This window comes from Melospiza georgiana, chromosome 16 (assembly GCF_028018845.1).
Source record: "Melospiza georgiana isolate bMelGeo1 chromosome 16, bMelGeo1.pri, whole genome shotgun sequence".
Lineage (NCBI taxonomy): Eukaryota > Metazoa > Chordata > Aves > Passeriformes > Passerellidae > Melospiza > Melospiza georgiana.
Genome location: NC_080445.1, coordinates 806,906 through 834,466, shown reverse-complemented (window position 1 = coordinate 834,466; position 27,561 = coordinate 806,906). Strand labels below are relative to the sequence as shown.

At 61.3% G+C, this 27,561-nt stretch overlaps 1 protein-coding gene across 2 annotated transcripts; it reads left to right on the top strand.

The window, feature by feature from the left end:
• On the top strand, positions 1–26,830 carry CACNG3 (calcium voltage-gated channel auxiliary subunit gamma 3). Of its 2 annotated transcripts, XM_058035729.1 has the most exons (6): positions 1–143; positions 250–335; positions 1,431–1,624; positions 22,483–22,566; positions 24,143–24,283; positions 25,406–26,830. In XM_058035729.1, exons 3-6 carry the CDS (start codon positions 1,441–1,443, stop codon positions 25,915–25,917), a joined length of 921 nt encoding a protein of 306 aa, XP_057891712.1. In that variant the 5' UTR covers positions 1–143; positions 250–335; positions 1,431–1,440; the 3' UTR covers positions 25,918–26,830. The 2 variants fall into 2 exon arrangements, with proteins under 2 accessions (XP_057891712.1, XP_057891711.1); XM_058035728.1 differs by lacking the exons at positions 1–143; positions 250–335 and having other exon boundaries at positions 1,341–1,624.
• Positions 26,831–27,561: the final 731 nt, after the last annotated feature.

Sequence of the window (27,561 nt, the reverse complement as noted above, 5' to 3'; positions counted from 1 at the left end):
GGGAAGCAGGCACGGGGCCGTGGGGAAGCGGGGAATGAAGCAGGGCGATCCGGAGCCGGGAGCCCGGGGGAGCCGGGGCGGGAGGCGGCGGGGCCGCAATCAGCGCGCCCTGCCTGGGGAGCGCAACCAGCCCTGATTGCAGGGTGAGGAGCTGCTTAATTTCCGCATTCTTAATTTCTCAGCGCCTTCATAATTCTCTGTTTGCCTTTTTGGAGTAAATAACTAGTATTTCCATGTGAGTGCATGCAGATGAGGGCTGGGGAGGCACTCGGCACCGTGTAAATCAGCCGCTTTCCCGTCTCGCCGCGGCCCTCTCAGGAGCCTGAATTCCAGAGGTAAGTGTGTTCTAGGGCTTGTTGGAAAGGTCGCATGAGTCATGGGCTCATCCATCCGGCTGAGGGATGTTCCAGGGAGCTGAGGAGACAGCGGAGAGGGCGAGGGCAGGGGGGTAACTGCTGGCAATGGCGCGGGAGTGGCTTGTGGGTACGGGGGATGCTCAGGCTGAAGCAGCTCCTGCGCAGGGGATGAACGCCGCGCTGCCGGGGCAGGGACAGCTCCGTGCCAGCGTGGGCAGGCGCTGCGCCCTCCCTGGGGCCGCTGTGTGCGTGTGTGCCCCCAGCCCCTTGTCCCGGTGCCAGCGGTGCCCGTACCGGTGCAGCAGCTCGGGCACCGAGCAGACAGAGCTGGGGGGACCCAGGGAACCGAGCGGCCCCGTGCCGGGGGCCGGCGCGGGTGGGTGACCGTCCCTGGGGCGGCACTGCCGCTTGTAGGGGATTTCCGTGTCCCGGGACAGTCCCGGGCCGGTCCCAGAGCCCCGGTGGTCCCCGGGGCGGTCTCGGTCCCCCGGTCCCCGCTCAGTCCCGGCGCCCAGCGGCGGGATCCCCCTGCCCAGTCCGGGTTTGGTTGTCGGGTCCCTCTCCCGTTCCCCCGGGGCAGTCCCGACCCCAGCACCCGGGGTGGGGGGGGGGGTTCCCGGGGCAGTCCCGACCCCAGCACCCGGGGTGGGCTTCCCGGGGCAGCCACGGTCGCGGTCCCCGCCCAGTCCCGGCGCCCGGGCTGGATTTCCCGTGCGGTGCCGTCCCCGGTGCCGCGGGAGCGGGCGAGGGGCGGCGTCCCGGCGGCGCAGCCCCCCGCGGGTCCCGCCCCCGCCGCCCCCCGCCGCTGCCTTGGCCGGGCGGCGCGGGGGAGGCGCCGGGAGAGGCGGCGGGAGCGCACGGCGGAGCCGCTCCGCCGGGCTGGGCTGCCGCGCTCCGCGCTCGGGCCATGCGAGCCGCGCTCCCCGGGGCCGGGCCGCCCCGCTCCGCGCCGCCGCGGGGGCCCGGCTCTCCGCCGCCCGCGGGGGCATGAGGCGGCGGGCGGCGGGCGGCGGCGCCGGCCCTTCCCCTGCGAGCCGCCGCCGGAGGATGAAGCAGCATGAGGATGTGTGACAGAGGCGTCCAGATGCTCGTCACCACGGTGGGAGCCTTCGCAGCCTTCAGCCTGATGACCATCGCCGTGGGCACCGACTACTGGCTCTACTCGCGCGGCGTGTGCAGGACTAAGTCCATGAGCGACAACGACACGAGCCGCAAGAACGAGGAGGTGATGACCCACTCGGGGCTCTGGAGGACGTGCTGCCTGGAAGGTACCGACCCCCGCGCCCCCCAAACTTCGGGGGAAGGGTTGCACCGCGGGACCCCCCTCCCCAGATCCGGGCCCCCGGCGGGCGAGCGGCGCATCCCTGGCCCCTCCGAGCATCCCCCGGCCCGGCGGCCCCGCCGCTCCCGCTGCCGCCTCCCGCACCCCTCCCCGGGCTCTGGAAGCTCGGGGGGCCGCTCCTGGCGGGGCGCGGGGCCGGGGGAGCGGGGCTGCGGCTCCCCCCGTGCCGGGCAGCGCCGGCGGCAGACGCGCCGTGTCCTCCCGGCCAGCTCCGGGCTGAGGGGCCACAGGTCCCTCTCCTGATCGGGAATGCGGGAGCGACAGGCCCGCGGCTGCTGCCCCTCTCCGAGGCTCGGCCGGCCCCGCGTCCCTGTCACGGGGGGAACGCACCGCGCCCGGCGCTTCCATCACCGAGCCCCGGCTCCAGCGCCAGCCCCTTCCCTGTGAGCGCACAGCCGGGCAGGGGGGGCTGTGCCGCCCCAGCGCTGCTGCTGCCCCAGCGCCGCTCGTCCCCACGGCGGGGCTGCCCCGGCACGGCTGCCCCACGGCCGAGCTCTGCCCGCCCGGCCCCGCTGCTCCCCTCCCGCAGCAGCGCCTGCCTGGCCAGGCCCCAGCAGCTGCCGCCCTCCTGCAGCACAGGCCACGGTTCGGGGCAGTTTTGCCCCAGAGCTGCTGCTCGAGGCGTCTCTGAGCACCCACGGGCTGTGGTTGAAGATGAGCTCGAACAGAGCCAGGTGCCGGTACCTGCGCAGCGATGCGCGGCCGGTGGCATCGCCCTGGGCCCTAACTTTGGCAGTGAGGGCAGCAGCGGGTGTCCTGCGTGCTCAGGAGAACCTGCCCCGCTGCCCTGAGGGGCCCTGGCCGTGTCAGAGCGCCCCGGGCCCGGAGCGACCCGTCCAGCGCCAGGGGCAGGCGCTGAGCGGCTCCTCCACGTTGGAAAGTTCTCGGTGAGTCACGGATGCAGAAATACCCTGTCTGTGCCTGGTGCTCGGTCCTGAACCCGGTGAAGTCAGTCAGAGCTTGCTTATTGATTCAAGGAGGGTTTGGATCATGCTCTAATTCCATAATAAATAATTTGAGATAATCTGTCTCCCCTCTTGGGCTGAGGGAGCCAAGGAGGCAGCAGCCAGGGATGTGAAAGATGGGATCGCTGGCGGCATGAGTAATATCCAAAATTCTTTGGTTTGCTACATGTATTTTTTTTTCCAGCCAATGCTTTATGTTTCCCTCACTGTGATCAATCACTGCTTTGGAAGGAGCCAGAGAGGCCCCGCTGCCCTGGGCACAGCTCACTCGGGAAAGGGTTTGGCAGTGCCATGGCAGAGCTCAGAGATGGATGCCAGCCCTGTGCCCTGAGCCTGGGCACGGGGCTGGGGGCGGCAGGGCAGGGGCTCGCCGTGGGCTCAGCACTCCCTGTTCCCCATCCTGCCCCTGCCGGGGCTCTCAGAGCTGCGGGAGTGGGAGAGGAGCCGTGCGGGGCTCGCCCGTACCCGCGGCAGCCCCGGGCCTGGTGCGGGGCACGGGCTCCGTCACCCCGGTGCGGGTGGCAGCGGGGCTGCGGGGACAGGGACAGGGACACGGAGGGTCCCGGCTGTGCTGGGGGAGGATGTGGGGCTGGGATGGTGCTGGGGGACGTGCTGGGGCCGCCTGTCACCTTCCCGAATCCTGCAGGGGAAGGCGCCTCGCAGGCTGCGAACCAGCGCGGGGCTGGCAAGGGAAAACTTCCCCGGGCGAGCTGCGCAGGGCTCAGGAGCCGGGGCGGGGGAAGGAGCGTGCTGGGGCGGGGGCCGAGCGGCCCCGCAGCCGGGGGAGGGCCGGGGGCAGAGCCCGGACCCGCTACACGCGGTGCGATTGCTGCTGCAGGGCCTCGCTGCTCTCTGCGCGCTCGGAGCGGGGACAGCGGCTCCATCCCCGGGCCGGGACCGGCTCTGCCGCAGGGGCCGCTCCTCCTGCGGGGCACAAATGCTTTTAGCACCGAGCAGAGCCCCCTGCCCCTCGGGAGCCGCCTCAGCTCTGAACTTTCCGCCGTCGGCGGGGGCCGGACGCGTGTGCGGGGCAGGAGTCGCGCTGGAGTGGCCGCGGCTCGGCCCGACGGGAGCGACGGCTCCGAGCGAGCATTCCCGGGGCTCCGAGCATCCCCGCGGCTCCGAGCATTCCCGGGGCACCGAGCATCCCCTGCAGCTCCGAGCATCCCCTGCAGCTCCGAGCATTCCCGGGGCTCCGAGCATTCCCGGGGCTCCGAGCATTCCCGGGGCACCGAGCGAGCATTCCCGGGGCTCCGAGCATCCCCTGCAGCTCCGAGCATCCCCTGCAGCTCCGAGCATTCCCGGGGCTCCGAGCGAGCATCCCCGCGGCTCCGAGCATCCCCGGCGGCCCCGGCGCAGCGCCTGCGTGGGAGCCCCCACCACGTGAGCGTCACAAGCCCTTCGGCGAGAGCGGATAAATCCTGAATGGAGCCGCCGCAGACCCATGGAGAGCCACCCACACGGGGAAACACAAATTAGCGCTTGACTCAGTCGCTGGAGCCAGGCAGGTGTTCCCAGCCTGCTGGGCCGTGACAGCCTGCTCGGAATGGCAGCCTTTGGATCCTGGTTATTGCTTTGACAAGGTGCGGACGCTCGGCAGGTGTCCCCGCGTGTGTCCAGCTCAGGTGTGACTGGGCTGGTCCGTGAGTGTCCCCCGTGGCTGTCCCAGTGTCACCTGCTGTCCTGTATGCCCGCCGTGTCGGTTCAGAAGGAAGGGGAGCTCATGGCACTTTGAGCAGAGAGCTGAAGTTGAGAAGTAGCTGCTCAGGCTAGTGGTGTTTTCAAGAAAGTAACAGAACTTTGGTTTTCATCAAACTTAATTAAATTCAGCATCATTAAATGCAGCATCATTAAATGCAGGGAGGCTCCGTGTCCTCCCTGCTGCGTGGTGTAGATTGGGACTGGCTCCATGGCATCATGCGGATCTGAAACAGGCAGAAGGAGCAGGAGGATTTGGCCAAGGCTGCTCAAAATACCATATTTTAAGGCGATGTGGTACTTTTCCTTTCCTCCTTCATTTCCCTCATCAGAATAAAGTGCTCTGTCATTTCTGGAGGAGGCCAAGCATTGCTCTGCCTGCCTCCCTCACAGAGGATGCTCAGCACCCTGCATTCCTCCGGGCTGGTTTGTGGGGTGTTTGGCAGGGGACACAGACATCTCCTGTCCCAGAGCTGTCCTTCAGCTGGGCTGTCCCCCTCGGGCCCACCCTGGCCCCTCAGTGTCCCCCAGAGCAGCTCCAGTGCAGCCTTTGCCAGCCAGCAGTTCCTCCCTGGGGAGCTTTCAGGGCTGGTCCTTCGGGACGATCCTGTCTGGATTTACACACAACACTGCAGGTGCCACCAGCTGACCCCACAGCCCTCGGGACCCTCCCTGCCCACTCCTTCCTGCACCTGACCTGCAGCTCAGTGCTGGTGCACGGTCCCTCCTGGAGGCTGCACCCCCGGGTGATGAGCCGTGTCCCTGGGCCAGGGGTTCCACTGGAGAGCCCGAGAGCTCCTCCAGCTCCCCCTGAACACAAGAAATGATCTCTGGTACCTGGCTCTCCCGTGGGCTGTGTGTCCCTGTTCTGCCTGCTGTGAGTCTGGCTGCACGCTGAGGTCACTGAGCCCCTCACAGGGAGTCCCAGAAGGGTGGGACCCCTCAGCCCATCTGGTGGGACTGGGCAGCATCTCCAGCCCCAAACTGGAACTGGCTCTCCTGGTTCCTCACTCCCAGCCCTTGGAGCTGGCTGTATGGAGATGGCCATGGCTGAACGGGCCCAAGGTACCGAGCTGCCCAAATCTGCCTGGCCCACCTCCCTCATCCCTCAATATTCCCATCTCTCTTTTCTCTGCCATTTCCCTGGTTTACTCCCAATTATTTCATGTTTTATTCAATGCTCCGAATGAAGACGTTGCCATAGCTCAGCTCTGTCCTTGTAACAGGCAATCCTGTGCAGGAACATCCCTTGGATGGAGGGACTGTCTCTGGGAGCTCCCAGCCCAGGTAATAAAGCACTGTTGATTCTGCATAATGCAGGTCTTTAACTTTTTCAGGAGAGCCAAATCAAATACCCTGTGGAACTCTTAAATGTATTATGTTACTGATTTCCTTTATCAACTGAATCTATAACTATATCAGAAAAAATGTATGAAGATTGACAAATCTGTTTTCCAGGAGGCTGTTTGACATTTGCCTCCTCCTCTGCTAAGCCATGGGCAATGCTGGGGACACAGCTCCTGCCACTGCCCATCACATCCCTCCTGGCAGTAAACCAGCTTCTCCCTTCTTCCAGAAACTCAACAGAATGCCAAGGTTTATTAAAATCCATTTCAGATCTTCAGAAGCCTTCTCAGCCCATTCTCTGGATGCTCCTGGGAGGGAGTTCTCTGGTCCTCCCCGTTCCATGTTTACACTTTGCAGTCGCTGCTCAGCATCCCCCAGCTCCTGCCAGAACCCGGGAGCCTGTTTGTCTCCAAGTAGAGAACAGAAGTATCTGATGAATAAATAAGCATGTGTCACTTCTGCTCCATGACTGACAGTTACACTGTCGTGATCCAGCCATGGTTTACACGTCAGGAGAGCTCCTTCCAACACAATGACAGAGCTCCTCCTTGTTGTGCCTTGACCTTTCAGCTGCAGATTTATTTTAACTGATCCCATCAGCTCCTCCCATCAGCCACTTGTGTGTGGCCTGCTACTTCCCATATCAAAGTCCCTGATTTTTAATTTTTTAATTCAATTCCCCCTTTCCAGCAGGGGTGTGAGGTGCAGGAAAGCTCCTGCCCTTGCTCCTGAGTTTCCATTTTCCCTGTTGGTTCTGTCCTGGCTGGTTTTGGCTCCGCTGAGCTGAGCTGGGTCACAGTGAAGGCATTAAACTGGGCTGGGAGCCCTGCCCTGGCTGGGCACCAGCGCTTCCCCCGCCTCCAGCTCCTCTCAGCCCTCTGAGTGAGGCCAAGCAGAGAATTTCCCCAAGGTGACAGCAAGATTGTTTCTGTTAGAAAGTTATTATCTTTAATTTTTAAAAGCGCCAAGCAAATGTCCCTGAGATTGCAATCACCCGTGATGGAGCACTTTTTCTCACTACTCATTATGGGCAGGTATTTAAGGAGCTGCTCATCCTGTTCTCCTGTCTGGTCAGTGTCTGGGATAGATTCTCATCTCCACCCCAACGTGGTGCCTGATGCAGCTCAGTGCCAGTGCTGCTGATGGAGCGGAGGGGCTGCCAGGCCAGGCTGACCACGCTGACCACACTGACCATGCTGACCACACTGACCACACTGCCCATGCTGACCACGCTGATCATACTGACCACGCTGACCACGCTGACCACGCTGACCATGCTGACCACGCTGACCACGCTGATCATACTGACCACGCTGACCACACTGACCATATTGACCACACTGACCATGCTGACCACGCTGACCATATTGACCACGCTGACCACACTGACTATACTGACCACGCTGACCACACTGATCATGCTGACCATATTGACCATGCTGACCACACTGACCACACTGACCATGCTGACCACACTGACCACACTGACTGACCACGCTGACCACGCTGATCATGCTGACCACGCTGACCACGCTGACCATATTGACCACGCTGACCACGCTGATCATACTGACCATGCTGACCACACTGACCATGCTGTCCACACTGACTATACTGACCACGCTGACCATGCTGACCATGCTGACCATGCTGACCACACTGACCACGCTGACCACGCTGACCATGCTGACCATACTGACCACACTGACCACACTGACTATACTGACCATGCTGACCACGCTGACCACGTTGACCATGCTGACCACACTGACCATGCTGACCATGCTGACCACGCTGCCCAGCACCCCTGGCATGGCTCCCCAAGTGCCCCCAGCTACAGCTCTGCCCAGGGATGGCAGCTGTGGGGCAGGGGAGCACAGGTGGGGACTGCCAGCGAGGGATGGAGGGGATGGAGGGGCCAGGGCTGCTCTGTGCAGCCAGGCAGGTTTGGGCGTGCTGGGAAGGGCTGTTTGCTCATTTTGCTCGTTCTTTCCTGAGGGCTGGGCTGTGTTGAGTTTTCCTGTGTGATGGAAATTCAGGATGTGATGGAGGCACTTCAGGAGAGGTGTGGGATGAAGGTGGAGAGGAAGTTACCTGTCTGAGATTACCTGGTGGGATTACCAGGCTGCAGTTTAACCCAGTGAGACTTTCCATCAGGACAGGCTGGAGCAGGGGCAGCCCAGCCCTGGCACTGCTGTCACACAGCACCAAACACGGGGGTCCGAGAGGGGTCACAAACAGCACCCAGGCACAGCCCTGGCTTTAGGGAATCCCCGAGCCTCGCCCTGGTGGAGGATGTACCGGATAGAAGTGAATTACTGTCCTCTAATGGAGATGGAAATGAGGCTGGCTGGACCCTCCGGCTGCTCCAGCCCCATGTTCTGGTGGCACATGGCCAGATGCCACGAGTCATAAGAATCCTTCTCCTGGGCACAGAGGGGCTGGTGCCCCTGCCAGCTGGCACCGTGGCTCCGGGGCTGCTTGGAGAGTGTCCGGGGAGGAGCTGTGCCTCAGCTCGCTGCCACCAGCTCTGCCTCGAGCACGGGGTGCAGAATTCACCCTCCTGGGCTGCTGCGGTGTTTTCTGGGCACAAATGCTGACTCGTGGGGCGGGTGAAAGAGCCGGCTCCCTCGCTGCCTGCGAGCAGCACGTGATGAGTAAAATGCTGCGAACGGCTCAGAAACGGGCATTTTACTGCTGCATAGGCGTGGTGCAGAGCCTGTCATCTCCGGAGCTGTTCCCGTGTAAGAGAGGTGCAAGGCAGAATTTGAATGAGGCTCAAGTGGGTTTTTTCCCATGCAAGGTCACTGGCTCCACGCCGGCTGTAAATAATTAGGGCTGGCTGCCGAGGGCTGCGAGCCGGGCTCTGGGGGTGCGGGCAGCTGTGCTGGGCCGTGCCGTGCCGTGGTGTGCCGTGGTGTGCTGTGCTGGGCTGTGCCGTGCTGGGCTGGGCTGTGCTGTGCTGTGCCGTGCTGTGTGTGCTGTGCTGGGCCGTGCTGGGCTGGGCTGTGCTGGGCTGTGTTATACTGGGCTGTGCTGTGCTGTGCTGGGCTGGGCCGTGCTGTGCTGGGCTGTGTGTGCTGTGCTGGGCTGTGTTATACTGGGCCGTGCTGTGCTGGGCCGTGCTGTGCTGTGCTGTGCCGTGCTGGGCTGTGTTATACTGGGCCGTGCCGGGCTGTGCTGTGCTGTGCTGCCAGGGCAGGGCTGTGCTGTGCTGTGCTGTGCTGTGCTGTGCTGTGCTGTGCTGTGCTGTGCTGGGCTGTGCTGCCAGGGCAGTGCTGTGCTGTGCTGTGCTGTGCTGTGCTGTGCCGGGCCGTGCTGTGCTGTGCCGGGCCGTGCTGTGCTGTGCTGTGCTGTGCCGGGCCGTGCTGTGCTGGGCTGTGCTGTGCTGGGCTGTGCTGTGCTGTGTGTGCCGTGCTGGGCCGGGCCATGCTGTGCTGTGCTGTGCCGTGCTGGGCTGTGTTATATTGGGCCATGCCGGGCTGTGCTGGGCTGTGCTGTGCTGGGCCATGCTGGGCCATGCCGTGCTGTGCTGGGCTGTGCTGTGCCGTGCTGTGCTGTGCTGTGCTGGGCTGTGCTGTGCTGTGCTGTGCTGGGCTGTGCTGTGCTGTGCTGTGCTGGGCTGTGCTGTGCTGTGCTGGGCTGTGCTGTGCTGGGCCATGCTGTGCTGGGCTGTGTGTGCTGTGCTGTGCTGTGCTGGGCTGTGCTGTGCTGGGCTGGGCTGGGCCGTGCCGTGCTGGGCCGTGCTGGGCTGTGTTGGGCTGTGCTGTGCTGTGCTGGGCCATGCTGTGCCGTGCTGTGCTGTGCTGTGCTGTGCTGTGCCGTGCTGGGCTGTGCTGTGCTGGGCTGGGCTGTGCTGTGCTGTGCCGTGCTGTGCTGGGCCATGCCAGGCTGTGGAGAGGGTGCCCCCGGGATGGATGCCGGGTCCCTGGGCTCCCAGCGAGGTGGGCACTGCCCAGGAGGTGCCAGCCACGACGTTTGCTGGAGCAGCCGGGGAGTGATGCCCCGCTCTGCTGCCAAGAGCTGCGTGGCGTTTGGTGAATCCCTTCCCTCAGCATGAGTTTTGCCTTCTGTGAGGTGAAGTCAGGTGGATTTGGCAGTGCTTGACTCCCACGGCTCCGGGGAAGTGCCCCTGCTGGTCTGCAGGGTGATGCCATCCCGTGCCCCTGGCACAGCCCCAGGCACTGCTCAGGGGACAGGCCAGGTGTGCACACCTGCCATGCTCTGCTCTCTGGGACAGGCCAGGTGTGCACACATGCCATGCTCTGCTCTCTGGGATGAACTGGCCAGGTGTGCACACCTGCCATGCTCTGCTCTCTGGGATGAGCCAGGTGTGCAGTCCTGCCATGCTCTGCTCTCTGGGACAGCCAGGTGTGCACACCTGCCATGCTCTGCTCTCTGGGACAGCCAGGTGTGCAGTCCTGCCACTGTCTGCTCTCTGGGACAGCCAGATGTGCACACCTGCCACTCTCTGCTCTCTGGGACAGCCAGGTGTGCACACCTGCCATGCTCTGCTCTCTGGGATGGGCTGAGGTGAGGCAGCCGAGCATTAATCTTGCTCAGTGCTCCTCGCCTCTCCTGCTTCCTGTTCACATGGGTTTCACCATGGATTTTTAATGAACACTGTGCACTTCATAACTACAGTAACCTCCTTTTTCGGGAAAATCACAAACGGCCTTCAATTGATACAAACGCACTAATCCGTAGGCGTGGGGGATCCTGCCCGAGGGGCCCCTCCCTGCCCCACCTGCAGCCAGGTGAGGGAGGGGCTGCCGGCATCCACTGCCATGAACAGCAGTGCCGGCAGTGCGGGGCCGGGGCGGCCCAAGGGGGAAGGTGTGGCATGGATGCCTGCAGAGTGCCCGCAGGGAGGTGGGGAGGGGTCCTGCCCGCTGCCCGCTGCCCGCTCCCTTCCCAGAAGGGTTCCGGCTCTCCAGCGCCTCCAGGCCGCTTCAGCCCCTGGAGTGCCCCTCGGTGCTCGGCGTGGAGGGGCGGGGGTCTCTCCTGAGCGCTCCCGGCTGGCTTCGCTGTGGTGATGGGCTCCGCTCCCGAGGTTTGGGAAGCTCTCCTCGGGGTGAGGAGCTGCTTGCTCTGCTCGGTCCCACGGGGCTGTGAGGAGCCGCGGCTCGCTGGGGCGGGCAGCAGCTCCAGATGAGGGCTCTGATTAAGAAGACACGCTGTGATAAGGAAGGACAGCGCCGGGTGACAGCGGGTGGCTGTCCCTGTGCCTGGGGTGTGTGTGCTGACAGCCCTGCGGCGGGAGAGGCTGCTGGGCTGTGCGGGGAGGGGCAGGGGCTGCATCCCTCCCCGGGACCGGTGACACAGCCCTGGGAACACCCGGGCTGCTGGGGAACGCTCTCATTGCACACTGCGGCCGTTTCCCAGCCTTCTCCTGCCCAGCTATGGAAGGGGCTGCGGGACGGACAGGCCAGGCCAGGGGATGCTGCGGGCTCGGAGCTGGCCTGAGCCTTTTGGTCCCTTCCAAACAATTCGGGGGTTCTGAGGTGCTGTGATCCCTTTCCAGAGGAGAAGTGGGGGATCCTCTTGCAGCAGGCTCTTGGTCCCTTTTGGATGTGCCAGCACCCCTGGGCTTTGCTCAGCCTGAACATGGCAGGAATCCCCCACTCCCTGCGAGTGCTGAGCACACCAGGGTTGGCAGCAGGAGGGATGGTGCCTGCTGATAGAGTGTGATGATTTTCTCAGATATTGCCTGCTTCTTATCTCCTGACACCACAATGAAGAGACAAATCTCGTGCTGCTGGGCAGCAGAGGGAGGCTGAGCTGTTCCTGTTCCTGGGAATGGTGCTGTTTAATCACACGGTCCTGCGGCAATGCCAGGGTGGCAGGAGGGGCAGTGGGCAGGTTTGGGAGCAGGTCAGTCCCTGGTGCCATCCTGTCACCCTCCCCGGGGCTCTGTGTTTGCTGTTTGCCAAGTAGGATGTGCTGAAGGAGGAGAATTGTGAGGTGTGTAGGAGCCCCGGGGTGGGGACAGGGACAAGGGGGGATGTGTGACCCCCCAGCCCTTCTGGGGACACTGGGATCTCATGGGGACACTGGGCACTCATGGGGATGGTGGCACTGGTCATACATCCTGTGGGACTGTAGTGAGCAGTGACAAAGGTGGTGTTTGAGGGTGACATTTGCGTTCCTGCCTCTCAAATGATCACATTTCCAATTTCACTGGTGTTTTGGTCATTGTCCCCTAGTTATACCTTTAATCTCAGTTTGTGCCTGGAGTCACAAGGGGAGGGGAGAGCACCCCAAAAAGACTACGAACAAGCAATGGTCCTTTTGAGGTGTGCCTGATGTAAGTAACTAAAATCAGCCTTGGCTTGTGCTGCAAGCAGCTCGTGTCCTGAACTTGCCTGGTGCCAGAGATGGCACCTCCATCCCCCTGGGGAGGCTGGGCTCCCTCCTGACACGGAGCAGGAACCTGCAGGCCAGGCCGGCGATGCTCAGCCGGTGTTGAACACCAGCTCCCCGCAGCCGTGTGTGACACCTGAGCATCCCCAGTGCCTCGCACAGCGCCAGCACCGAGCGCTGCGAGGGGCCGCTGGGACGGGTCGCTGTCACCCTCCGAGGCACGCCGTGACCTGCGGCAGCCGCCAGCCCGGCTGTGTCCGGCCAGCGGGGACACTCACTGCTGCCGGGATGCCCGGGCCTCCACCTGCCTGAGCAGCCTGCCTCGGCACATCGCGGTGCGGCAGCTGTGCCACGGCTGGGCTGGGCTGGGCTGGGCTGGCACCGCTTCAGATGGGCACGGGCTGGAGCCCTGCCTGCTCCGGGGGCTGCGAGCCTCCCGCGGCTCCTTCTCCTCTGCTGGGAGGATCTCCTGTCGCTCCTCAGCGCTCCAGCCAGGGATGAGCGTGGTCTCTGTGCGTCAGTCTCCGGCCTCCTCTCCAGCGAGAGGGGCTGGAGCATCAGAGCGATCGCGCCTTGCATGGGAAGCAGCAGAGCTGCGGCGGGGTGTGAGAGCTCAGCCGGGGCTGCCGCTTCTGTCCCCCGGCGGCGGGGCTGGAGAGGCGTGTGGGAAACAGCTGCGCCTGGTGACATTGGAGATACCCTGTCTATTGCCCGGGCTGCCCCGATTCATTCTGTCCCTGAGCCTGCAGCAGCTCCGGGAGCCCGGCCCGTGCCCGCAGCCGGGCCCGTGTGGCTGCTGCCAGCCCCGCTCAGCGTGGCCGAGGTGCGAGACAGCCGCTCCTCCTCCTCCTCCTCCTCCTCCTCCTCCCCCGAGCCCCGTCTGCCCGCACCGCGCTCGGCCCGGCCCTGGGCACCCGGCCTGGGGACTGCGGGCACGGGGTGGCCCCTGTGCCCCTGCAGCCTGCGGGAGCTGCGGGACATCGGCCGTGAGGGAGCTGCCGTCCAGGGGCTCTCCCGGGGCTCCCGGCCATCCCGCGCCGGTGCCGTGCGTGGCACGGTCCGTGCCGCTCCCTGAGGGGCTGAGGAACAGCTCAGGGGCTGCTCAGGGCACACCAGCTCAGACACTCTTTAGAAACCTCTTGCCACGCCAGTTTGAGCAGATGTCCCTTTAGGGAGGAGGGGAAGTCTCCCCCCAGGCAGAGCAGCAGAACGCCCCAGGCAGGCAGGCAGGCAGGGGCGGGCCGGGGGTGACAGCAGCGGCACCTCCCGCGCAGAGCCTGTGCCAGGGCTGTGACATCCCCGGCTCCAGCTGAGCACCCAGAGCGAGCAGATGCTCGTGATCTGCATCTCCGCAGTGCTGCCCTACCCGTCTGTAAATTGGGAGAGTGGAATCATGGCACTGTGGAATGGTTTGGGTTGGAAGGGACCTTCAAGGTATTCAGTGCTATGGGCAGGGACACCTTCCACTGTCCCAGGCTGCTCCAAGCTCCATCCAGCCTGGCCTGGGGCACTGCCAGGGATCCAGGGGCAGCCACAGCTGCTCTGGGCACCTGTGCCAGGGCCTGGCCACCCTCCCAGGGCAGGATTCCTTCCATATATCCAATCTAAGCCTCCCCTTTGCCTGTGTGAAACCATTCCCCCTTGTCCTGTCGTTCCCTGCCCTTGTCCACAGTCCCTCTCCAGCTGTCCCCGGGGCTGCTCTCCATCCATCCATTGTCCTTCCAGCCCGTAGCCCCAGCTGCTGGAGCATCACGCCAGAGCAGGTGGGAGCCCTCAGGGGTAACCAGGAGCTGCTGGGCTGCACCTGGGACGGAGCCATCAAAGGCTGCTGCAGGCACAGCCCTCCCTGCAGGGATGTGTGCTGAGGGCAATGCCACGGACCCTGGGCACCATCCAGAGCTGAAAACAGGGCAGTACAGCCACAGGGACAGCCCCAGGTAAGTGCCAGGCCCCGGTGGAACTCCCTCTGTCCTTGATGGCAGAGCAGCACCTGGGATGGGCTCTCCGTGATTCAGAGCAGAGGAGGAGGATGGAAAGCCGTGGGGGAGAGCTGAAGCTCTCTGCTGCCACCGTCTCGGGGCTTTCACGTCTTTCTGCTCTTCCCTCAGAGCTCTCGTTGGCTCCTGAAGGGCAGAGCCTTGGGGAGCTGGGCTTGTTTGGGGTTTGCAATGGCATGGCCAGGCGGACTTGGGGCTGTTTAAAAGCTCCGATGTTTTCTAGCAACAGGTTTTGTGCTTTGAGGTTTGGGAAGCTGGGTTAGGTGGGGCTGTTTAATGGCCAAGGTGATGGTGTGAGTGGCTCAGGGACCAGGAGCAGCTTGCCCAGCTCTGACCTGAGTGGAGCAGCTCTGTAGCCAGGAGTGGGGTCCTGCTCCCTGGGCTGGAGGGTGCAGTGAGGGCAGGGACACCACAGCCTCAGACAGAGGAGTCCCTGAGGCAGGGCAGTGCTTCAGGGCCCTGGAGTGCATCCTGCAGTGTTTCAGCGCCCTGCAGTGTATCCTGCAGTGCTTCAGGGCCCTGCAGTGTACCCTGCAGTGTCTCAGGGCCCTGCAGTGTACCCTGCAGTGTCTCAGGGCCCTGCAGTGTACCATGCAGTGCTTCAGGGCCCTGCAGTGTACCCTGCAGTGCTTCAGGGCCCTGCAGTGTACCCTGCAGTGTCTCAGGGCCCTGCAGTGTACCCTGCAGTGCTTCAGGGCCCTGCAGTGTACCCTGCAGTGTCTCAGGGCCCTGCAGTGTACCATGCAGTGTCTCAGGGCCCTGCAGTGTATCATGCAGTGTTTCAGGGCCCTGCAGTGTATCATGCAGTGTCTCAGGGCCTGGAGCAGCTGGCTGCCGTGTGCTGGGGGATTTTGGTGCTGTGAAATCCCAAAGTGCTGTGTGAGGGATGAGATGCACCCTCCCCACCCAGGCAGGGGCCTGCTGCCAGTGCAGCAGTGCCAAGGTGTTCCCAAACAGGGCAGGGGGAGTGTGGAATGCTCTGGGTCTCTGGGCAGCTCAGAAGGGCAGCTTTTGTTTCGTGGATGGGGAAGACGAGGCTGGCGTCGCTCACTGGTTCACCAGCAAAGTTCTCTCCTGATGCTCCGTCTGCAGGAGAGTTCCTCCTTGTCCTCCCAAAAAAGCCAGGAGTGGAACGATGGTGCTACTCCTGGATATGGCTTTCCCCATCTGGGGCGTTGGAGCCGCTCCCCGGGGCTGCTTCCCTCCCGCAGATGGTGAGGAGGCGGCGCTGCCTCCGGCACCCGGAGCTAAATCCGGCCGGGCTGGCGGCGCTCGGAGCGGCGGGGCCGGGCCGGACCCGGCCGGGGAGCCGGAGGGGAGCGGGGCACCGGGGCTGCCATCCCTCCCTCCATCCCTCCCACACAGCGCAGTGCCCACTGCATCCCCCGGAATAAATGGGCTGTGATGGATCGAGGCCCTTTTAACACATCAGCTGAAGACTTCAAATATTTATACCGGGAAGATGTGACACAAGTATGGATATATTTTAGAAAAGGCAGGTGCTGGAGTGGCAGTCGTGTATTTGAACTTCAAATACTTGCCTTCAAATCTATGCTATAAAAGAGGAAGAACGTGATAAATTTAATATTGCTTTTTCAGGGAAAACAACCTGCCGAGCCTCCTCCCAGGCTAAATGTGCTTTAAAGATTGACTGTGCAGCTGTAATAACTATTGATGAACTGTAAACATGAAAAGATCTCCCTGCTCCCGGCCTGTCAGGAGCATTAGGGTGGAAATGCTCTGTGCTCCGCTCTGGCATGACTCACCGAGGCCTCGGCAAATGTGTTTATTTGTAAAGATCCTTATTTCAGAAATAGTGACCTTTTTAATGCCTCGTGCAGCGAGCTCAGAAATTCCAAATTGCCTTTTGGCGACCGCCTCGTCTCGCTGCAGCTCTGACAGTGCTTTTCATGGCCATTTACATATTTTTAGCCTGGATATTCTGCACTGTGGGGCTCCTTTGCAGAATGATTTGCTTTTTGCAGCCCTGGGCCTGCAGCGCTGAGGGCATGGAGGGGCTCACTGCTCACCGGGCTCCTCTGGCACCTCCTGAGCCTCTGCCCAGAGCCCTCCCTTCATGGGATGCAGTTAGTAACAGCCTCCTTCAAACAGACCGTGGTGCTGGTCACAGATTTAAGCAGCTGCTTCACCTTGAAACAGGGAATATTGAGGGTGGGCAGGCCCTGGCACAGGTGCCCAGAGCAGCTGTGGCTGCCCCTGGATCCCTGGCAGTGCCCCAGACAGGGCTTGGAGCAGCCTGGGACAGTGGAAGCTGTCCCTGCCATGGCAGAGGTGGCACTGGATGGGCTTTGAGGGCCCTTCTAGCCCAGGCTACTCTGGAATCCTGCGATGATTCCATGAATAAATCCTGTGATGATTCCATGAATAAATCTGTTTTTCCAGGCTGCTGCACACCAGCACACCAGGATGTCCCTGCTGGCCCCCACACTGTCACAGTCACCTGCCAGGCTCTGTGTCACTGTCACTGCCCCTGCTGTTGGCTGCACCAAAGCCAGTGTGACCAGTGGCTGTGTCACTCTGTGCCAGTGGCTGTCCCCTTGTTCTGAGTCCCTGCTTGTGCCACCAGTGCCAGCCCAAGCCCTGGAGCAGCGGCAGAGCTGCAGGGTGGGCAGAGCAGCCTCTCAGCCCTTCCCTTCCCTTCCCTTCCCTTCCCTTCCCTTCCCTTCCCTTCCCTTCCCTTCCCTTCCCTTCCCTTCCCTTCCCTTCCCTTCCCTTCCCTTCCCTTCCCTTCCCTTCCCTTCCCTTCCCTTCCCTTCCCTTCCCTTCCCTTCCCTTCCCTTCCCTTCCCTTCCCTTCCCTTCCCTTCCCTTCCCTCCCCGCACTCCCCAGGGCTGGCACTGCGTCCTCCCGGCCCAGGATGAGGGTGTGCTGTGTGAAAATGCCATGATCAGTTATTTAACATTTCTGGGGCCTGTGACTAAGGCTGCTGCTGCGTTGTTTGGTGGCGGGTGGTGGCACTGCTCCTTTCTGTGCTGCTGCTCATCCAATGCACTGGGGAAGGACGTTCTGGTGCTTTTCCGCTGCTTCTTCCAGCCTTTATCGGCGCTCTACAATTCCGAGTTGCTGATTTATATTCAGAGTTATGAATATCTCTTTCTTCTCTTTGTTGGGCCTGTTTTTATTTTTATAGCTGTTTGCTTATTAGCCAGGCAGTTTCTAAACCAATGCAAGCTCCTGTCATGGTGATGAGTTTTCGGGCAAAACGCTCTTAAATCATTCTCTGTACACAGTTGTGCTTTTATGCTCAAATCCATTCTCCTAAGTGATTTGGCTTATAATTGTTTTCTGCTCTGTGAATGGACCTCTCAAAGCACCAGGAGTCTGTGCTGGTGCCTCGGACTTGCCTCTGTGTGCCCATAAGGAGCATCATCAAGCCATGATTGCTTGGACTTGAGCAGCAACTAGTTTTTAATTCTGTGATCCATTCCCCTTCAGCTGTCAACACGGAGTCGAAAATAGCACTCCCCTGTGCTGGATGCCACGCTTCACAGCTATGAAATTGTCATTTATAGGTTTTTAGAAATTCAGAGGACATTTTAATACCGGTGAAGTGAAACCTCCAGCTCCCCATCATAATGCAGCTTCTCTTGTCCCTGGTATAAATAGGTGCCTCAGCAGCCTGGGGATGATCCGGCCTGTGCTCGGGGTGGGAGCAGACACCCAGGCACCCACAGCCACAGATTCTCTTTGGCTGGATTCTGGCAGCTTGTTTCACCAGAGGATCCCAGGTTTTACCCTCTTGACTCTTGGTTTTCCCCCCGGTCCCATCTGGGCAGGTTTTGTCCCCAGTGTTCTGGACGTGAAACTCGAGGGTCAAACTGACTCCTACAAATGAGAGTGTCTGGATCTGTCTGTTAATTATCCAGCTGGATAATGGGATCATGGAATGGTTTGGGTTGGAAGAGACCCTAAAGACCTGCCACTCATGCCAGGGTTGGGCTGGGAGCTTCTTCCAGCTCTTGGAGGGGTGGAAAGGGGAGGAGGGGGATGAGCCCAAGCGCCCTTTGCCAAATGGGCACAGAGCCCCCACCCTGCAGGACAGATCCCCTTCCCCACACCCTGCTGGACAAGGACGTGGGATCCAGGAACCTCCCAGAGCTGAGCTGGCCACCCCTGTTCCCTTCAGCCAGAGAGGAGGCTGGAAGGCAACAAACCCTTCCCAGGGGCTCAGCAGCTAACCCAAGGAAATCTAAAATGTTCATTAAAGAGGGAGAGCAGGATCCTGGAGGGTCGGGGGAGGTCCTGGTGCCCCAGGCTCTGGGCTCAGCTAGGCCAGGCCTCCTGCCCTGCCCCATTTCCTACCATCCATGACTCCAAGCAGACAAACAAACCAAAGATCATTATGTTTTTTATATAATTGCCAGAATTGTATTAATTTAAACAGATAAACTCAATCAGTGAAGCTCATTAATTTCTAGCACACGGCTTATTTACGCCAATTCCGGCTGCTCCAGCGCTCATTGCGCTCTCATAGGAATGTCAATTACCTTTTAAAATAAAAATCAATGTTTATCCACTGTTAAAGATAAAACATTAAATGATTTCCTTAGACATGCTGATGAGTGCTCTCCTCCCCAGCATGATCTGAGTGCTCCCGGCATGAGCATCTGCTGCCCATTGCCACGTGCCATGGAGGGGACAGCAGAGAAAGGACACCCAGAGCCCCTGCACCTTCCTGCCCCATCCCAGCCACGGGGGGACAGCAGAGAAGGGGCACCCAGAGCCCCTGCACCTTCCTAGCCCATCCCTGCATCCTCCCAGGAGCCTGGTGTTTTCCTGCCATGACCTCCAGCAATGTGGAAGGACAGAGGGAGGAAGGCTGGGAGGATGCAGGGAGGAAGGAAGCTCAGGAGAGCGTGGGGGGAGCCCCTGGAAGCAGCTCCAGAGTGTTACCTGATTACTTTTCTAATGAGGAAAAATGAGAAAACCCTCAGAGCAAAGGGCTGGAAATTACCCATCAGCTGCAAACTTTTTTTTCTTCCTCTATTATTCAGAATTGTTTTGCTTTTCTGAACTGCCTTGTGTAGGTTGCACCAACCCCACAGATTCCAGAATGGGAGATGATGAGTCACTGTCAAAATGTAGATTTTTTTCCCCCCTTTTTTCCCGTTTAACACCGCTGAGGGAGTGAAGTCCCTGTGCCACGCGCCGATCGCTGGCACCGCGCGGGCTGGCGCTGGCAGGAGCTCCCGGCCCACCCGAGGTGTGAGTGAGTGCCAAGCTGCGCTCGCCGTGTCCCCCTGGGGATGCCCATCCCGGGCATCTCCTGCTCCCCACACCCTGCCAGCCCTGGGGGTGCCGGGGCTCTGTCCCTCTGTCCCCAGGTGTGCTCAGGTGTGTGCTCACACCGGGCTCTGCTCGGCCACCACACACGGTGCAGCCACCCCTGCTGCCTCCTCGCTGCTGCTCTCCTTCCATCTGACTTGGGTTTTTTCCACTGGTGGGGGTTTTTTTAATACATAAAGCCAGGGAAAAGTGTCCTTCGGAACAGGCGTATCTGTGTAGGTGCCTCTGCTCAGGCACAAGCCACCACCGCAGCGAGGGGGAGAGGGTGTGAAAGGCAGACGGAGCCGCCGGGGGAGCTGCTGTGGGGCTGCTGGCCGCCGGGATGTGCTGCGGGACAGCTCAGCTCTGCCGAGGAGGAGGAGGAGGATTCCTCCCACTGCCAGGTGTTGAGGGGCCCAGCACCCATCCCGGCACCAGCAGGGCTGGGGGCTCTCGGGCTCTGCCTTCCCTCGGCCGCTCTCCTGGGCTCGGGGCCAGCAGGTGCAGGAACGGTCTGGGGAGTCACAGAGCTGGTGGGACGGCACGGACAGCTCCCCTGGCTCCCCAGGGCTTCCCTGGCCTGCTGGAGAGCAGCCCCTGCCCTCAGCTCCAGCAGCAGCTCCGGGGGATTTACTCAGTGCTGCAGACCAAGGGCTGTAGCCACCCCACCAGCCTTCTCTGCTGCTCTTCTAAGCTGCTGTGTGCCTTTGAACTCAGGCTGTGTTGAGAATGTGGTGATGCAGGAGGCAAACAATGTTCTGGGGGGTGGCTGAGACCCCCCTACAGCCATCCCAGGGCCGCAGGAGCTGCTCGGTGGCACCCACTGGGCCCTGTGCAGTGGCCCCTGGCTGCTGGCCGTGGCCAGTACAGACCCAGAACCCCAGAGCTCTGCGATCTCACACCGGGGACCTTGTGCAAAGAGCCCCAGGATGCCTTGCAGAGCCTGGAGCTGGGGAAGGGAAGGAATATGGATGAATTTCTCTCCATCTCTCCAAGCATCTGGGAGGTGGGTGGGAGGTAAAAAAAGATGAGCCCTGAAGTTTTAATTCCTCGGAGATATTTAGGTATCTTGCTCTTGTTACTCAGGGAGTGCAGAGCCTGAGCATCTCTGGGATTGTGCAGCAGGCTCCTTCCTACCCCAGCACTCCCCAGCTCAGCTCCGACCTCTGGCTCTCCAAAATATTAATTTTCAGAGAACTTAGACCATAATGACCCGCCATTCCCTCAGATGGATTCGGTGTAACACAGTGCCTTCAGAAGGCCATTACTGGAAACCACAACTTGGGAGATAACTCACTTGGATTTATCAGCAGGAGCAGAGAGCTGAGGGCTGGAATGTGACCTTGGCTCCTGGCTGAGCCACCACGAGCAGAGCGAGGAATTTTGTTCTCATTTGAGAGCGGTCTCAGCTCATCCTCCTCAGCCTGAGTCTTCCTTTGCACACCCCAGTAGCACCCAGAATGGTCCCTGGAAAAATGGTTCCACCAGAATGAAAAGTAATGAGATTTTAACACCATAACTGGAGCTCTTTAGCCTCCCGGCTCGTCGGGCTGGGATCGATATTCTTGGCTGTATTTCCACCCTCACAGCCCGCCCTGGGGGAAGGGGCTCCGAGAGGAAAACAACCTGAGATCAAATCAATTAATTGCCTCTGCATGTGCCGATCAGGGCGGGGCGGGAGCTCGGCGGTACCGCGGAGCAGGGAGAGCACAGAGCCCGTTCGGGGTAGGGAGAGTGCGGACCCTGCCCGGGGAAGGGAAGGGAAGGGAAGGGAAGGGAAGGGAAGGGAAGGGAAGGGAAGGGAAGGGAAGGGAAGGGAAGGGAAGGGAAGGGAAGGGAAGGGAAGGGAAGGGAAGGGAAGGGAAGGGAAGGGAAGGGAAGGGAAGGGAAGGGAAGGGAAGGGAAGGGAAGGGAAGGGAAGGGAAGGGAAGGGAAGGGAAGGGAAGGGAAGGGAAGGATGCCCGCACAAACCCGCGGCCGCTGAGTGTGCCGAACGAGCTCATCGCTGCCAAATGAATGCCCGTGTCACCCACCCCGAGGCAGGGCTCTCTGCGGAGCCTGGGCCGCCGGGCAGGGACAAGGACAGGGACAGCCTGCAGGCACCCCGCAGTCCCATTGCTGGCAGAGACAAAAGGCCCTGGGAGGTTTCCCAGCTGGAGGGGATTCCCTGGATTGAGGTGAGGCCATCGCACGGAGAGTTTGGGCCGCAGTTGGGTGAGGCTGCGGCAGCCGCATCTCCCAGGGCAGGATTCCCTCCCTGGGGAGCCCCTCGGAGGTCAGAGGGGATTTTTGGGATTGCAGCCTTGTTGTGGTGTGCGCTTGCAGGCTGGAGTTGTGTGTCAGGTGGCTCGGCATTGCCATGACGACGAGCATCAGTTGGTGAACAGAGGGAGTAAAGGAGACGAATGTCAGAGTGTGAGTGGATGCTGTGGGGCCGGGGCTGCCCCTGCCTGGGCAGCCGGGGGTGCTGCTCTGCCCGTGCCTGCTCCATCCATCCCTCACTGCTGCAGCCCCGCTCTGGCCCTGCCTGGCGGCTGCAGAGCAGAGGGACCCGTGGGGCAGAGCCCTGGGGCTCTGGCTACTGGGACAAGGTGGGTGGAACCCAGAGCTGCGAGGAGGAGGAGGAGGAGGAGGCTGGGGGCTCTGCCGTGAGCTGGTGTCCTCGCCGTGCCCAGTGCATCCCCTTCTCCCACAGTTCCCAAAGCAACGGCAGCGGGCGATTCTCCCTCCTTTGCTGTGTCTCCCTCTGGATGACAGCCTGCCTCCCCCAGAGCTTCATCTCCAGCCTCTGACTGCTGCCTGTCGTGCTGCTCAGCTCCCCCAGCACAGCCTGGAGCGTGCAGGACCCCCTGAGGGCTGGCTGGTGCTGTCTGGAGCCCTGGTCCCTGGTGCCATGGCAGAGGGCACAGAGCCTGCGTGACCCGAGCCCGTGCTCTAGAGCCAGGATGCTGGGGGGGCTGCCCTTCTTGTGGGGAGGTGCTGCAGCTCCTGGCACCCCTCCCGGCCCCTGGCTGCTCCAGGGCAGTCCCACGCTGGGCCTCAGTGCCCATTTAGAACATGAAGGCCCCTGGGCTGCTGCCCACCCTGGCCCGCAGGAACTGAGCATTCCCTGCCTTGTGTCTCCCCAGGAACCTTCCGAGGAGTGTGCAAGAAAATCGACCACTTCCCCGAGGATGCAGACTACGAGCAAGACACGGCCGAGTACCTGCTCCGTGAGTGCTCCCCTGTGCACACATCCCCTGGGCCCTGCAGGGCACCCCTCCCTGTGCCCCGGTGTCACCCAGCAGGGTCACAGCCCCCAGGCTCCCCGTGCAGCCTCAGGGACCCTCTGGCTCCCCGAGCCTGGCACTGCCATGCCTCAGTGCCATGCCTCAGTGCCATGGGCTCCTGGCACGCTGGGCTGGCACTCGCTGTCCCCGCAGCCAGGCCCAGCAGTGGCTGCACGGCCCGAGTGCCCTGGTGCCCCCACAGGGGACTGGGACCCCACAGGGCCGAGGTGCAGCCCCACAGGGACCCCTGTCCCTGTCCCTGTCCCTGCTGGTGTCCCTGCTCCCCGAGCCCCCAGCCAGGCTGGGCTCACTGGGAGAGCAGAGGAGCAGCTCCAGGTGCTCTGCCCTGGCAGCCAAGCACAGGGACACAGAGGGAGCTGAACTGGCACATTTCCTGCCAAAGGTGGCTCCTCCTGTCCCAGGGGCCAGCCAAGCTCCAGGGCAGGACCACAGGCCTTCCCACAGCATCCCAGAATGGCCCAGCTTGGAAGGGAGCTTAAAGCCCAGCCCAGTCCTCTTCCCTACATGGATCAGCTTCCAAAGTGACAGTAGAGAGTAATGAATGCAGCAGATCACTACCTGCTGCACCAAAAATACACTGTGCCTTGGCTTGGGCTCTCATCCCTCAGATAGGGCCGTTATTAAAGCAGAGAAATACAGAGAAGCTCCATTAAAATTCCACTCCTGGGGGCTTTAAAATAGACTTTTTACTTTAAATGTGAGAGGGGGTGGGAGAACTTCAGCACTAATCTACTAAAACTGCAAAGCCATTTCATTAAACTCACTCTCCTCTCCACTGGGTGAGCAGAGATGTGGAAATTTGAGAGTGCAGAGCAACAGCTGGGTGAGCAGCAGCTGGGTCAGACAGAGGGCTGAGCATGAGGCCATGGGCACAGGGCCCTTCTCCCAGGACTCCTCCGGCCCCAGCAGCTCAGGGGGTGCCCAGGGCTGCTGCACACCCCTGCTGCCCCTGTTGTGGTTTGGGAATGCAGAGCCTGGGCTGAGCCCTCCGCAGTCTGGCACACACGTGTGGCTCTGCATGCCAGGGTGTCATTTGTGTCACAGTGCCTGGCACCTGCCCACCCTGAGGGCACAGTGTCCCTTGGCTGCAGGGCCACCCTCACCCAGCCTTGGGACTGCCCATGCCTTCCGCTGAAGGAGGGGAAATCCAGGTGAGATTTACAGAAGGAATCCTTCCCTTGGAGGTGGGCAGGCCCTGGCACAGGTGCCCAGAGCAGCTGAGGCTGCCCCTGGATCCCTGGCAGTGCCCAAGGCCAGGCTGGATGGGGCTTGGATCAAGCTGGGACAGTGGGAGGTGTCCCTGCCATGGCAGGGCTGGCACTGGATGGTGTGAGGGTCCTTTCCAACCCAAACCACTCCAGAGGTCCAGGACAAGCAGAGGATGCCTTGTGAGGACCAGGGCTGTGTCTCCCCATCCATCCTGGCAGCACAAGGGGTGCCCTTGCACAGACCCTTCCCTGGTGCAGGGGCTGATGCTGCCCCTGTCCCTGTCCCACAGGTGCAGTGAGGGCATCCAGCATCTTCCCCATCCTCAGCGTGGGGCTGCTGTTCTTCGGGGGCCTGTGCGTGGCCGCCAGCGAGTTCTACAAGAGCAAACACAACGTCATCCTCAGCGCTGGCATCTTCTTCGTCTCTGCAGGTAGGAGCTGCCCCGGGCCCCTCCAGCCTGGGGGACACAGGGGGGAACCATGGGCGGGGTGTGGGTCCTCCCAGGCTGTCAGCACTGAGAGGTTCTGAGGTTTGAGAGCTGTTCCAGCCCTGTGGAAAATCCCCACAGAAGGGAAAGGTTGTCAGGGGTCTCTGGCCATGGTCCCTGTGCCAGACAGGGCTTCAAGTGTCCCCTGCCCTGCCTCAAGCAGAGCCCACGTGGGGGCACAGCCCAGGAGGGGCTCCCCAAGTGCAGCCATCCCCTGGGGTCACCAGACCCTGGGACAGGACTGGGGCTCTGCCCTCCATCCTGGACAGTCAGTGGGCACTGTGCCAGCAGCAGCACCAGGCAGAAGGGCTGCCACATGGAAACCACTCTCTGGAGAGGCTGTTCCTGCTGGATTACTCATTTCTCTGTGCTGTTCCCCACCGCTTCCCCTGATTATCGCGTGACAATGTCTTTGTCTCGAGGAACCGCTCTATTTTGTGTTTTTCTTCTCCCCACAAAAAGACAAATGACTCTTCCTCCTTGGCTGGCAGGAGCTGCTGATGCAGATGAGAAAACAGCAGAGAGAACATAATTGATTCATTAAGTAAATCTGGGAGTGCACCAGCCTCTCCCCAGCCTGCAGCACAGCCCTGCTGGCTGCTGGTGGGGCACAGGCTGCCCCTGCCCCAGACAAAGCCTCAGGACTCCACCAGAAACGGAAAAAGAAGAGCCATTCCAGCTTCCCTGTTCTCCCAGGGCCATGGTGACCTGGCTTCATGCTGGGGGGATCCCCCTGTACCCCTCAGGCTGGCTCTGCTGCTGCATGACACCAGCCAGGCTCCTGCATTCCCTGCTCTGCAAAGCAGAGCACAACCAGCTCCTGAAATGTCCCTTTTCTGGAGAAAACTGTGGTTATTCCTCCTTCCTTCCTGGGAGGAGGGACAAGGGAATGTGTAAGGAATAATTGTGTAAGGGAATCTAAGGGTGTCCTGGGAGACCAGTAGCGGTCTGCAAGGGGGTTTGGTCCCAGTGTGCTGGCAGAGGGTTGGTGCCCCACGGGGACACGTCTCCCCCATCCGCTCCTGCCACTGAGGTGAGCACCTGCCCCACTTGTCCCCCCCGCAGGTCTCAGCAACATCATCGGGATCATAGTGTACATCTCGGCCAACGCGGGGGACCCGGGGCAGAGCGACTCCAAGAAGAGCTACTCCTACGGCTGGTCCTTCTACTTCGGGGCACTGTCCTTCATCATCGCCGAGATGGTGGGCGTGATCGCCGTGCACATGTACATCGAGAAGCACCGCCAGATCCGCGCCAGGTCGCACTCGGAGCTGCTCAAGAGGTCGGCCTTCACCCGCCTGCCGCCCTACAGGTACCGCTTCCGCCGGCGGTCCAGCTCCCGCTCCACCGAGCCCCGCTCCCGGGACATGTCGCCCATCAGCAAAGGGTTCAGCACCATCCCCTCCACCGACATCTCCATGTTCACCCTCTCCAGGGATCCCTCCAAGGTCACCATGGGGACGCTGCTCAACTCGGAGCGGGACCACGGTTTTTTACAGGTCCACAACTCCATCCCCAAAGAGTTCAAGGAGTCTTTGCACAACAACCCGGCCAACAGACGAACCACGCCGGTCTGAGGCGGGCTGGGCCGTGGGCAGGCTGCATGGCATCACCCTCGTGACGGTGTAACCTGTGAAACCCCGTTTTTAAGGACAAACCCGGAGGCTCCCCGTGCCCCTGCCCGTGGGGCTGGTTTTTCACTCCTGAAATGCCACTGGCCGGGCCGGGCCGCTGCACCTGCAGTGGGAGCGGGACCCCCGAGGGGAGGGGACGGGGCTGCGCTGGGACCCCGGCCCTGGTGTCCCACAGACTGAGCGGGCTCCAGCCCCCGGGACAGCGGCTTCCCGAGGTCTCCATCGTTCGTGTGATCATAACTGCAGTGTTCCCATAGCTGTGTGTCCATGGAAATGCTGGCGATAGCCCTGTCCGTGAGAACCCTTACCCGGTATTACCTTTCGGTGGAATCGCCTGGAAGGCCGCAGCTGGAAGCACTGAGCTAGTGCCGGAGCGATGCTTGTGTTCCGAACCCCCTTCCCTGTCGTGCTGGATGGAGTGCTCGGGCTGGGTTCCTCTATGGCGTTTCGTGCATGCATTAAATAGCTTGGAATTCAATTTTGTCATGTCGGGTTGGAAGAAACATCCTTTTGCAATTTTCTGTGGTCTCGAAAGGGCTTATTTCCTTCCCTTCCTTCCCTTCCTTCCCTCCCTTCCCTCCCTTCCCTCCCATGAAAGGACTCAGGAGCAGAATTACTCCAGTGACTGGTAGCAAGTATCCAGCGCTTAATTCACCTCTAATGTTGCAAGCAAACGAATTACTTCCCTGCAGTTGGTACACACGCAGTCAGAGATGACTGGCTGGGCACAGCCGAGGGGCAACGCGCGACCGTGGTGCTGCGGGAGCGGCTGCGGCCGCGTGCGGATGGGGCGTGATTCCCGAATGGCTGGGAGATCCATGAGAAAAACAATAAAATTGTCCAGTTTGGCAAGTTCCTTGGCTGAGTAGGTCACAGTGACCCTGCAGAGGCACCGAGAGCGGCGCAGCGTGGCCGGCAGGGAGGAGGGAGGCCAGGCTGGGCTGCAGGGAGCGCGTGAGCAGACGGAGGTTCGGCTCTGAACTCTCCCACTGGAGCAGAGCCCGTCTAAGTGCAGGCAGTTTGGAAGCAGTTGGTCCGCGGTGATGTGTCACTCAATTGAAATCTTATTTAACCTTCTGACAGAAGTGGCAGAGTCCCACAGGGTCCCCGGGGCCGCTCTGGGGCCAGCAGGGCTCTCATTCACTCCTCCTGCAGAAGGGGAACATCTGGTGCGCAGTGTGGGAGCCTGAACAGCCTCGCCCTGGCTCTGCTGCCCCGAGTCTGCACATCCCGATCCTTACTGGGAGAAATGGACAGGCCACTGGGAAACCCAGCACAGGAGCTCTGCTGGAGTGAAGTCCTCCTGGGAGCTCCACAAACAGCCTCAGCCAGGGCTGCGCTCCCGTCACAGAACCACAGAATGCTTTTGGGTGGAATGGACCTTAAAGCTCAACTCATTCCATGGGCAGGGACAGCTTCCATCCTCCCAGGCCGGTCCAAGCCCCATCCAACCTGGCCTTGGGCACTTCCAGGGGTCCAGGGGCAGCCACAGCAGCTCTGGGCACCTGTGCCAGGGCCTGCCCACCCTCACAGGGAGAATTTCAACTCCTTCGCCCTTATTTGCTACTGTTGAAAAGGGGGTTGTTC